Source organism: Molothrus aeneus, chromosome 10 (genome assembly GCF_037042795.1).
Source record: "Molothrus aeneus isolate 106 chromosome 10, BPBGC_Maene_1.0, whole genome shotgun sequence".
NCBI classification, from domain to species: Eukaryota; Metazoa; Chordata; class Aves; order Passeriformes; family Icteridae; genus Molothrus; species Molothrus aeneus.
The window spans coordinates 24,817,109-24,829,750 of NC_089655.1; the positions used below are offsets into that span (position 1 = coordinate 24,817,109).

The 12,642-nt window shown below is 48.3% G+C and overlaps 1 protein-coding gene across 1 annotated transcript in view; it reads left to right on the top strand.

Moving 5' to 3' along the window:
- The window catches only part of PLCH1 (phospholipase C eta 1), a 56,492-nt gene extending 47,978 nt beyond the window's left edge, over positions 1-8,514 (top strand). The window contains exons 21-23 of the mRNA XM_066556330.1: positions 3,730-3,789; positions 4,257-4,617; positions 5,386-8,514. Coding sequence (XP_066412427.1) covers positions 3,730-3,789; positions 4,257-4,617; positions 5,386-7,511 — 2,547 coding nt within the window. The 3' untranslated portion in view covers positions 7,512-8,514. The remainder of the gene's footprint in view (positions 1-3,729; positions 3,790-4,256; positions 4,618-5,385) is intronic.
- Positions 8,515-12,642: the final 4,128 nt, after the last annotated feature.

Consider the following 12,642-nt stretch of genomic DNA (forward strand, 5'->3'; position numbering starts at 1 on the left):
TTTCTTATCCTTTTCCAGGGCTAGTACCAGAGGGTCTTGAGGGGCTGCATTAATTCTACACTCTTTTTGCCACTCAGGTTTATTCTTCAGGGTGAAGAACATGTCTGCATACATCACCTCATCCCATTTATTGAGCTGGCGGAGGAAGAGCATTAGTTGTAAAATGGTATTATAATTAATTGTCCCCTCTGGTGGCCATTTCTCACCATCATCCAATTTATACAACGGCCACCACTGCGTGCAGTATTTAAGGAGTGTCTTTTTACTTATATTTCCTTCTGGAATCCCCCCTAAGTCTTTCCAATGCTTCAGAATACATCCTAAGGGGGTTTTCATATTTATATCTTTGCTCGGTTGACTCCCCATTGCTATTTTCTGGGTCGGTGTTTCTTATCTCACTAAGTAAATCTCCTTCCCACAAGCACTATATACTAGTTTATCTTAGCACCTTATTCATACAATATCCAAGCGCTTCGTCCTTTTCTGACCTGGCCTCTCGCGAGGGACAGGAACTGCAGAGCCGGACTCCCACTCGCTTCGCAGCCGGGCTGCGTCTCAGACACACTCTCTCATACACGGTGCCAATTCATTCAAACTGTCCTACCTTTCCGTTCTATCAGAATACACTGCTTTACCGTAAGATGTCGCCGGCAGACCGTAAGATACCGATATTGGTCGGCTCCAGGCCGTCACACACTTGCAAAACTGTAAATCAATAGTACGGTTTTGCCGATAATATCACAACAAATTTCAGACAACATAAAAACCACTAAACTCGTCCCTTTGCAAAAATCTTACAGTCAATACATCAAAGCATACAACAGGGTTAAACAAAGGTATAAAACGTATACACTCCTTCCAAGTTCCTCCAAGGGAGTGGAGAAAATTGGACCGAGTCCCGGAATTTAGTTCAGTTCAGATAAAAACAAAAACTGACCACTCTTTTTAACCCTTAAATCACAGTTTCAAACAAACCAACAAGATCAATACAAGAAGAACAAGTGCATCAGAGTCTTGCCTCTTTTTTTCTTACTCTCCTTATTATTTTTCTTTTTTTTTTTTTTCCTCTTTTTTTTTTTTTTTTTTTTTTTTTCCTTTTTTTTTTTTTTTTTCTTTTTTTTCTTCCAATTACTAAAAGGTACCCACCAAAGGCATCAATTACTGGTTAGCAAAGACACCAATTACCAAAAGGTACCCACCAAAGGCATCAATTACTGGTTAGCAAAGACACCAATTACCAAAAGGTACCCACCAAAGGCATCAATTACTGGTTAGCAAAGACACCAATTACCAAAAGGTACCCACCAAAGGCATCAATTACTGGTTAGCAAAGACACCAATTACCAAAAGGTACCCACCAAAGGCATCAATTACTGGTTAGCAAAGACACCAATTACCAAAAGGTACCCACCAAAGGCATCAATTACTGGTTAGCAAAGACACCAATTACCAAAAGGTACCCACCAAAGGCATCAATTACTGGTTAGCAAAGACACCAATTACCAAAAGGTACCCACCAAAGGTATCAATTACTGGTTAGCAAAGACACCAATTACCAAAAGGTACCCACCAAAGGCATCAATTACTGGTTAGCAAAGACACCAATTACCAAAAGGTACCCAAAAATACCAATTAGGGATTCTTTACCAGAGCGTCCTCTGGTTTACCCTCCGGTGGTCACGTCTGACCCCGTGTTCCCATAAAGCGCTTTATCCTAAAACCAATGAACAATGATAAAAAATACCTCTTTAATTTGGAGCAGGAGAAGCAGGAGATGCAGGGAACCCTTCGTCCACCAAAGAGCGCTTGGTCCGAGGGGGAGTCTCTTCTGACAAAAAGTCGTCAGGGGCGCCCAGAGGGTCCCAGCCCCGGACCCAGCGAGGGGACTCCTCAGATCCTGGATCCCCTGCTTCGTCCCATCTGGGTCGCCAGAAATGATGCCGATTTTTGCCCCAAAAGGCGAGAAATTACTGCTTAAGAGACTCAGTCAAATAAGCAGGAGGTATTTTATTACGACGTCGGAGAAATCCTAAAATGGGATTTCTGAATCTTTACAGCAAAAGCGTACCTTTTTATACAATTTTAGGTTTGGGATTACATCATATTCATGCATATACATATGGGGAGTGGTGTAGGCGGAGCGTGGGCGGGGACTTCTCTTTTGAGGATCTTCTCAGGGGTCGTTCCGGTCGGCCTTCATCAGCTTCGAGGAGTCTTCCTCTTTAAACTTTTGAACCTCTCCCCAAATTTGGTCAATTCCCGGTGTAGTTGGCTTAGTCTCCAGGCCTTGGCAAGGGTCTCAGGGTCAATTTGACATGTTGGCCCTAAACGTGCTTTACCCAGCAGTTCTTCTTGGTTCTGAAATGCACTGAACTTATCACTGCCTGTCCTTATCTCTTCCCTGCCATTGTGTTCCATACCTTACCCAATTTATTGCTCTATGTGATTTCCTAACATTGAATATTTCTCATAACTGCTTTATATTCTATGCTTTAACCCATCATCTCTTGAAAGTAACTGTTTTAGGGGCTTCACTTAGCTGTTTCTATCTGGAGATAAGCAGCACAAGGAAATTAAGGCCATGTTCAGCAGAATGCTAAAGTAAAATAGCATCCTAGCAGTGATTTAAGAAACAAAGATAAACACAAAACCCTGACCTTTGTGAGGTTTGAGGTCGCAGAGGACACTCAGCCCTCAATCTCTGTGCGTTCTGAGAGGATGCAGAGAATGTCATGACAAACATGAACCCAAAGTTGTGCAGCACCCACAGAAAGCTCAGGGGAACAGGGAGAGAACAGCAGAGAGAAGGGCCCAGGGCTGAGGTTTGCTCTTGTCCAGATCCTCTCCCATCTCCACTTCCTTTCTCCTCCCTGATCCCCTCGGATCATGGGATGGGATCTCATGTATTGGTATGTGCACACCTGGGCATACCTGGGAGATCACACCCCTTGGGGATGGTTGGCAGAGGCCTGTTTGGCTGCTGCCCTTGTAAGAACAAATATGCTCAAGAAAACCAGCAGTGTAACTCCAGAGGGGAGGCAAGGGGAGCAGGAGGAGACACCTGCTGGGATTCCATTGCTGTCCCTGGTCTGCTCCCCTGATGCTGCTCTCAATCAATGATGGGCTGCACTGCTGTGTGACCGTGGTCACTGCGGTTCTTGGATGAGGGAAGAGACGAGAATGTTGACTCTATGTTCAGAAGGCTTGATTTGTTATTTTATGATATATATATATATTACATTATAACTATACTAAAAAGAAATAGGAAAGGAAAAGGTTTCTTCAGCAGGCTAGCTAAGCTAAGAATAGAATAGAAAAGAATGATAACAAAGGCATCTCTCTCGGACTCTGTCCAAGATAGCTCGGTCCTTGATTGACCATTAATTATAAACATCCAAGATGGGTCAGTCACAGGTGGACCTGTTGCATTCCACAGCAGCAGATAACCATTGTTTACATTCTGTCTCTGAGGCCTCTCAGGTTCTCAGAAGGAAAAATCCTAAAGAAAGGATTTTTAGTGAAAAGATGTCTGCGACACTGCTGTTTCTCACAGGCTGAGTGAGGAGATCTGCTCAGTTCCTGGGGGACACATATTCAACTAAGAAATAGCTTTAAATGGTTTGCTGTAGAGTGGTTCTGTTTACAGCTGATGTACTGTTACCTTATTTGCTTGCGTGGCAGTCTTGAAAACATTAGCCAAATGGATTTGCATTTCTTTTTGCCTTTCAGTGGAGCCCTTTAATCCTCAATCCCAGTTACACAATAATGCACTTTCTAGGAGCCACAAAGGTAGAGCTCATTGAGCATGCACTTTGCACTTGCTGGGCACAGACTTTCCAGTGGTTCCCAATCGCATGATCTGCAACTGCCAAACTGGAACCATTCTCCATGCAGGCTCTGAAACATCTGCATATTGCTTTGATGAAACCCATGCATAGAAAACTCCACGTTAACGTGCCGCCTGTCACGGCCGAGCACTTCCTAGAGCCTTGTCAGGTCCCATTAGGAGACTGAGCAAAGCTCTCTGTAACTGTGGCAGGCTGCCATCCTAATGAGGAGAAAGGCAGGCATGCATGAATCCATGGAGACCTGTGCTGGGAGCTCCTTGCTCAGAGTAGCTGTGAGTGGCTTGGTGTGGATTTTTGCTTTGCTGCGTTTTGAACTTTGCCGTCATCGCTCATCAGCACTGTGAGAGCAGCTCCTTGCCCTGTGAGCGAGCGTCAGCTCAGGCAGGCTGTGCTGTTGTGTCCCTGCAGAGCAAGCAGCTGATGGGGCTCCGAGGGCTGTTCTCCAAGGCGCCCAAGGCGGGCACGGCCGAGCCCAGCGGGCACCACGTGCGCAAGCGCTCCATCGGCGAGCGCATCCTGCGGCGCACGGCCAGCGCCCCGGCCAAGGGCAGGAAGAAGAGCAAGATGGGCTTCCTGGAGGCTGCTGAGATGAAGGACAGCGCCTCGGAGCCAACAGACCTGAGGGACAAGGAAGGGGTGCTGCGGCGGCCGAACCGCGCCTCGCAGGCGCGCCCCGCGTCCATGCCCGTGGACAGATTCCTCATGGTAGAGCTGCCCGGCCCTGCAGAGGACACTGCCCAGGAGGCCGAGGGAGAGGACAACATATCTGGTAAGGTGCTTCCAAAATTAGTTTGGGTGAATAGTCAGGGCTCCCCTCGCTTCTTCCAAGAGTACCTGATTTCTAGCAAGCATTAAGACCAGTATCTATTACACCAAGTTTACTTCTATAGTCCCTGCTTCATTAAATCTCCAAAGGAGTGAGTCACAGAGCTCAAATCTGGCATAGAAAGACAAGAGGATTTGTGGAGAAAACATACAATATGTGTTTTTCGAGGAATTCAAACCCTTGCCATTGTGAATGCTGCCTGCTGGTAGAAGATCCAAACAAAATCCTTGTACTGTAACACTTTGCAGTAACCACATATATAAACCAGTCTGGAGTCCATCTACTCGATGCTTTTGACTCAGCTTGAAGCATGCATCTTGTTTCAAAGTGTTGTGTGTTTTAACAGAGCTGTTTTGTTCTGTCTTTATTGCCACGCTTCTTTATAGTACAAATGTGACTAGGAACACAGCTGAAGGTAATGCCACTTGCAAGCTATGATGTGGTACCTCATTAACATTACTTACAACAAATATTACATCACCTGCCTGATGTAATAGACATTCCAAGGAAATTTCAATGAAGTGCCTGCAGTTGTATTTTTCCATTTATTCATGTCACTCAGATAATTTCTACTAAACCTGCACAACCCCATGATTAAGTTCTGTCACAACTGTACCTAGTTTTGCGTTCTCCATTTGTCTGTCTAAGGACAAAATAGCTGTTGATAGACAGAGTCTTGTATGCCACTAATATGTTTCTCGTTTAATTTAGTCAACAGTGATGACAATACAAACGAGAAGGAAACAAGCTTGAAAGAACTGGGTTTTCCACGTTCGGAGCAAAAGTCAAATGCTTCAAATTTAGCATCTCAGTTCAAGAAGGAGAATGACCAGAGGGATTCTACAGCTGACTGTTTAGTACCACCTCCACAGCAGCAACCTGAACATTTGGTTTTTGCAAATGGTGTAGCTCAAGCAAATCACCTTGTGGATTACCAGGAGAATAATCTTTCTGATGGAACTGTCCCCTTAACGCAAGAGTCTGACTCTGAACTTCCCACGGAAAAATTACACCACAAAAACTGTGCAGACAGTAAAAAGGAAGATGACACAAAAGGATCTAAGGAAGGGATGGGGACTTCTGTTTCTCAGAGTGCAGAGGTGGAGAATCACAAATGTGACACGAAGAAAAGCACTGCAGCACCTCTTTCCTCTTCTTCTGCCGGCTGCTCCGAAGACCCTGACTGTCACTCCATGGTGGCCCTGCAGGACAGTGACATTTCTCACCTCATCGATGAAGTCTCTCTCTCGACTGAGAGCGAGCTGGACAGCGCTGTGTCCACTCTCATTGGGCAGCTCGATGGCACAGATGACCAAACTCCCCTTCCCCCTGTCTCCAGCCCCCAGGGCAGCAGCAGCCAGATCCCCAGGGTGGGGGCTGCACTCCCACATGTGTTTGCTGCAGACCTGAGCAGCCCCTGTAGGCACAACTTCACTCCCACAAAATCCAACAAATCCTCTTTATTCTCCACTCCGGACACAGCCATGTTCTCCAGCCTGGAGGACAGAGAGTATTCCACATACACAATTATCCATGAGGCATCTCCAGCTTCTGAATGTAAGAGCCACAGGACATTAATTTGCAAGAAAAGATTAAATAATCTAGAAAGTAACTTCCCCAGCTCTTCTTGTTCTTCATCCCTCTCTTTGCTAAATGCAAATCCCAAAAGGAATTGTGCTACAAAGTGTGGACTAAGCTGGGAAGCCCCTGAGCCTGCCAGTTCCTTTGGATCCAACAGCCTCATCTTTGAGGAGCCGCTGGGGTGCCCTGTCCCTGGGGAGCACTCGGCCAGCAGCAGCCTGCTGGAGGTGGATGGGGACTGCCAGGAGCTCCTGGTGACTGCCCGTGAGTACCGACGGGAGGACATGAGCCAGCTGGCCTCGCCCGTGAGCCTGAGGCAGAGGCAGGAGCCCGGGCACGGCGGTGACAGGGCCGCGGGGAGCGGCTCCACCGGGCACGGCGGTGACAGGGCCGCGGGGAGCGGCTCCACCGGGCACGGCGGTGACAGGGCCGGAGGGAGCGGCTCCACCGCTGTGCTCTGTGCCGCTGCCCGGCACCGTCCCGAGACCTGCGGGGCTGCAGGGAGCCAGCTGGCTGTCCCCGCGTGTGAGAGCGCTGGGGCTCCGCGGCAGCAGCCCTCGGAGAAGCACAAGGCTGCCGTGTGTGCCCTCCAGACCGGCTCAGCCTGCCCCCTGCGCCCCGGGGCTCTGCCGTTCCCCACGCACCCGGCCATCCAGCACAGCAGCCCCTGCAAGTCCAAAAGTCTGGGAGACCTGACCTCGGAGGACATCTCCTGCAACTTTGAGAGTAAGTATCAGTACATCAGCAGGAGCTTCATCTCCTCGGGCCTGAGGGACGGGAAGCTGGCCGCCATGCAGGGCGTGAGGCCGCACTCGACGGACGCGCTGACGGAGCAGCTGCGGAGGCTGCTGTCCCCGGAGCAGGAGGACGGCCGGGAGCCGCTGTGCCCCAGGCAGCCGGACGAGGACTGCCCGCGGGCCCTGGTGAGGAAGCTGTCGTCCCGCAGCCAGAGCCGGGTGCGGAACATCGCCAGCCGCGCCCGGGAGCGGCAGGAGGCGGCGGGCAAGCCGCGGCCGTGCGGCGGCAGCGCCGTGCCCGGGGTGGTGCTGCGGAGCAAGGCCCCGGGGCCGCCGCTGGCCGCCAACCGGCACTCCACGGGCTCCTGCATCGGCCGCTACCTGCGCGGCTGCCCCGGCGAGCGGCGCGGCGCGCCCGAGGGCTCCTGCTCCGCAGTGCAGCAGCACGGCTGCGGGGAGCTGCCGCTGCCGCCCGGCGCGCAGGAGCAGCCCGAGATCTATTTCCTGCTCCGGCTCTAGGCACGGCCCGGGCCCGGACCGCCGCTCTGCAGGGGCACAGGAGCTGCTTGGAGCCCACGGGGTATTTCTGAACGCAGTGTGATGCCAAGGAGTCAGGGGCGGTTTAACGCGTCCTTTCCTGCCGGAGCTCAGGGAGGCAGGAGCCGCCCTCCATCCTTAGGGGTGCTGCTGATGGAGCCCGTGTGCATCTGTAGCGTTCTGTGTCTGTCATGCCGTGCTCCAAAGCCTGACGTTGCACTGAAGGCAATACTGGTTTCCTTGTGTCTTGTCCTCCTGCTTGGAAAAACACTTTTGGTGATCACTTTTGGCCTTTTGTGAGGATTCTCCAAAGCACTGTGGTGTCTGGAATGACTGGGGCTTGTTCTGCCCAAAAGGCAGCGACCCTTTATTAGCATCACTTGTTCTGAATTGTTACTATAAATTTTACATGTTTCCATGTATGAACTGTGAGTCTGCAGCAAATGGTTTGTAGAATTAGGGTTAGTCCAGATTTGTGAGTCCTGTGTAGATTTGTCTTCTGCCCTCTCTACAAAGTGTGACAACAGTTGTCTTCCTTTTTGGTTACTGTGTTGATTTGGGACAGAGTGGAATGTGGGAGTAATTCTGCTTTTATGAATGAAAACACTTTATTTCTGCTTATTTTGTTATGTATTTTTGCTGTTGGTTGTGTGAGTAGCTTCGGTACAGTAGATCCATTTTCTGTATATTTGTAATTTTATTGCTAAATTGTCGACAGTCAGTGGAATATTTAAAGTGACATGGTAGAGTGACTATTTTGACTGTTCACCTTTTTCTATGAAGGCTGAAAGTGAATTGGGTGAAGGAATCTCAGACACCTAAAGCTTCCCTGTAGGGAACAGCATAGCTTTATTTTGGTTGGAAGATACTCTATGCCTTTGCTGTAAGTTTTTCTGATATGTCAAAGACGTACCTTTTACCTCTTTCTTTTGTAATGCAGAGTATTATTATTCTTGAAAACGTCATTAAAATAGATTTTTAAGCACTTGGTTACATGTTTTCTGAAAAAAATCTATCCAAACAGATTGGTGCTGAATCCAGCAGCAGTTAGTGGCTGCACACATCTGTCTTGGCAGGAGGTGCAAGGAGGGAGGACCCTTCATTTCACAGGGTGGTTCTTGGCTGGAGGTGGCAGCTGAGCTCTGGCCTCCTTTCTGGGTCAGGAGCCACACTTGAGTTTGTCTGACTGCTCCACTCAGGCTCTAACAGGAGAGTGGCTGTGGCATCACTTGGGACAGAACAGTGGATTTTTAACACAAAAAGCATTTTTCCATGGAGGACCAGAACCAGACACTGGATTAATCCCTTAAGCTTTGGACCTGGATTTCTCATAGCCAGGATGCAGTTTGGGAGGTGTGACTGAGGCCTAGCAAAAGTGCCTTGTAAGGAAGCAAATGAGAAGATCTTCATTGTGGGAGGTGAAAAAACTTGCTTTAATTGGAATTAATTTAGAAAAATTGTATGGCGCTTGCAGGAGGTCAGGATAGATTATTGCAGCAGTGTTTTATCACATAATCTCTTATACTCTTCTCTTAATTTTAGAAGTTAATCCAGATGGGGACAGCTCTTTGTGTGACAGTGACATTTGGCTAATGGAGCAGGGCAGGGTTTCTGTAGTGCAGAAGCCAAATACACATCAGCCTTTATATTTATAAAATATTTCTTCAGTTTCTAGTTTAAATGAACAAGCTTCATTTTCTTTCATGGAGTGGAAGCAACACAAACAAATGCACCTGCTGCCAATCCAGCTGCTCCTGTGGGGATGTTCCTGCCATGCAGTGCCCTGGGGTACCTGAACCACCCTGCTGATCCTCCTGTGCCCAGGTGATGTGTGTTACTGGTGAGTACTGGTGATGCCAGCCCCCAGCTGGTGTGGGACACTCTGAATGTTTGTGTCACTGTGAATCGATGCTGCAGCAGCAGCAATTTGGGGTCCCAGAAAATCCAGCCTGGGGGTGACATGCTCTGAGCAGCAACTCCAAAACTCCGTGGGAATGGGGCACTTTGGGAGAACTGCAAATGCCTCCTTCTCCAGCTTTGTGCCCTGCATCATGAACTGAAGGGGTGCTGGGTTCAGAAATTCAGCCTTGAAACTCTGGGAACAGCTGGTGTGTGGTCCCAGCAGCACTGTACAGAGCCAGGGTTTTACACTTCTGGGTGGGACAGACCAGCAATCTGCACTTCAGACATCTAGATGGCCATTCAGTTTTAGTTCCCTCCCAAAATTAATTAAACTGTCTGAACAAGGCTGGAGCTTGTTGGACATCCATCTAGTGAAGACTTTTTTGGTGCAGAATCTGCACCAACACAGAATAAACAACCACTTCAGCCTAGTAAAGGCTTGTGGCTCACATCCTGGGTTAGCAGGCTTAAATTGCTTTGCTAATTCATGACAGAAGGCATAAATTAAGCTGTTCAAGAATCTGCAGAGAACAGATGGGTTTGGAATATTACTTTTGAGAAGTTATGTATTTTCTAATTCAAAGCCAGGAAGAGTGTCCAGTTGCATTTATATGATTGTTTACTGGAATATCAACAGCCCCTGCTTTAAACAGTTGTACAGAATGTTCCAGGTGTCAGGAGCCATTCTACATCACTCACTCCTGCACAGGAGCCCCTGTTCTGATGCTTAGGTAGGAGGGCTTTCATCCTGAGTTTCCCATTCGCATCTTAAATAAGATTAAGGTATCTAAGAATAAAACATTTTGTGAAAGAACAGCCAGGTTTTCACCCAGGAGCATGTTGGATCAATTTTGTTCTTGGACTGATGCTCATTTGGATTTGTTTTGATAAGATTTTAATGCTGTTCCTTTTTGCAACAGGGAAAATCATGCAGGACCCTCAGTCACATGAGACAGTGGCACAGTGATTACACTGATTACAGATCTGCTTAGACATGCAGGAGGAGAAACAAATTGAATTTCTACCAGAGATTATCTTTTAAAGTCCTGTGTTGGTTTAGACAGAAAGAAATTAAAATGAACAGTGCCTGGCTGGCCTAGTTGAGGTGGGATTTTGTGCTTGTAGAAAGCCATGGAAGTGGAAATATCTTCTTTTGCACGTGACTTTAGTCTAGCTGTGGACCAGCCAGGAGAGTTTGCAGTCTGGGTGCAGCTGAGTTACCTGGCCTTGTGTCTCCTCCCAGTGCTGGCCTGGCAGATGGGCACGGCTGTGTTTGTGTGTAGGGGAGGGAAGCAGGGAGCTGCAGTCAGTGCTTTGTTAGTCCTTGCTTTAGGAGCAGTTGGGGGTTTAACATGAAAGCCTCTGCAGCAGAGCCTTGCCCTGTCACTGCTGCATCCCAGCAGCGTTTGGAGGGTCCAGCTCCTGCCTGAGGAGCTCTGCAGCCTCTCAGCAGGTGGAGCCACTTGGATTTGCTGCTCTGGTTCCATGTGTGTGTGTGTGCAGTGAAAACACAGCGAAGGGATGCTGAAAAGGGAGCTCGAGGCTCTGAACAGCCTGAATCTCACTGGTTGCTTGGCTGGGCACTTGCAAAGAAAGATAAATCCCATTCTTCCTGGTGGGTGCATTTAGAAGAAATGGGAACTGCCATGTTGGACTTGATAATGACACAGAAACAGTTCCTTTATGGTCAAACCAGTCAGGTCATTTCCAACCCCCACTATTCTCCGATCTAATCCCACAGGGAATGCAGCCACGTACAAAGGGACACCAGGGCTGGGAACTCTGGTGTCTGACAGCCCCAAACTTTGGGTGTGGTGCGGCCCTGTGGGTGTGAGGGAGGGCTGTGACCTCCTTCCTTGAGGAAGCCCTCCCTGGGCCCACTGCCCTGGGCTGTTGCACCAGGAGCAGCAGATTCCTGGAGAAGCTGGGATGAATCAAACATTGCTGCAGCACCGGGGGGATTTGCAGGGTCCCCTCAGGACCTGCCCTGGGGCACTGAGCTCCCCAAGGCCTGGGGGTGCCACTGATTGATGCCCCTGGAGCTCTGCAGCTCTGCTCCAGCCCCAGCTCCAGGCATTCCTTGGGTGGATAATTCAAGTGCAGCTGGGGGCAGGCTGCAGCTCCCCGTGCAGTCAGACAGTATTTATGTGATCCCATTTCAAGGAGTAATAGACTTAAGGAAGCACATTTTTAAGGTAACAGATGTCTGGAAGCAGATGATTAATTTGTGCTGAGTTTTCAAGCACTCATTTAACATACAAGCTCTTTAAAGTGGATTTTTTAATTTAGTGTTTCACGTCTTAAACATTTATAGTCAAAATCTTATTTCAGTTAAGGATGTGTTTGTCTAAAGTGATACTTTTAAATTCAGTGAAGTTCTGCAAATGAACACTGCTCAGAGAAGAGAATATGAATAGTTGCAGAGTGCTGCAAGTCATGTTAATTTGACTTTCTTATTTCCAGGGCTGGTAACATTTTTTCAGTAACATGGAAATTCAGCTGCATCCAAGAGGATCCTCTTGCAGTGCAGAGTTCAGCAGGATGAGGGAACACAGCTGAGTGTTAAATTTGTGTTAAATTTGGGTTTTGGGTGCTTTAAGCAGCACCCAAATGTAACACTCAGTGTAACTGGTGCAATGGGTGGAGTTTCCCCAGGTGTGTGCTGGGGTGGGCTCTGTTTCTTGTCTGCTTGTCCAGGCTTGGTCCATCTAAGGCTTATTCCAAAGGCACCAGAGGTGGCAGTTTGGTTTAAAGCATGTGTCAGGTTTCTTGTACTCTTTCATATTTGATTTCCAAGCAGAGGTGGTGCTGAGTGAGTCAGATGGTAATTAATATTCTTGTATTTGTTTTGTCTTGGGACTATGATGTTAAATATTTAGAATGTGCCTGGCCTTCTAAGGGTGAGGGTGCATGTGCTGTTTGAATTAATTTGGATAAGCAGTAGTGATATTGGCTTGAACTCCACATTTCTGCTATGGCTTAAGCCTCCTGGATGGATGTGGGCTCTGGCTGTGTGCACAGGGTGTGCAAGGGGACTGCTCTTCACTGGGTGCTTGTTGGCTCTCTAAAGCTAATTTAGAGGTGGAGCTGTGGAAGCACTGGGGCCATGCAGCCCTGGTTGCAGTGAGATCCTTCCCCAGCCAAACTGAGAGAGAAAACTGCAGAGGATTTCATCTTTCAACATTTCCTGAAACCAGCGTGTGCTTCCATG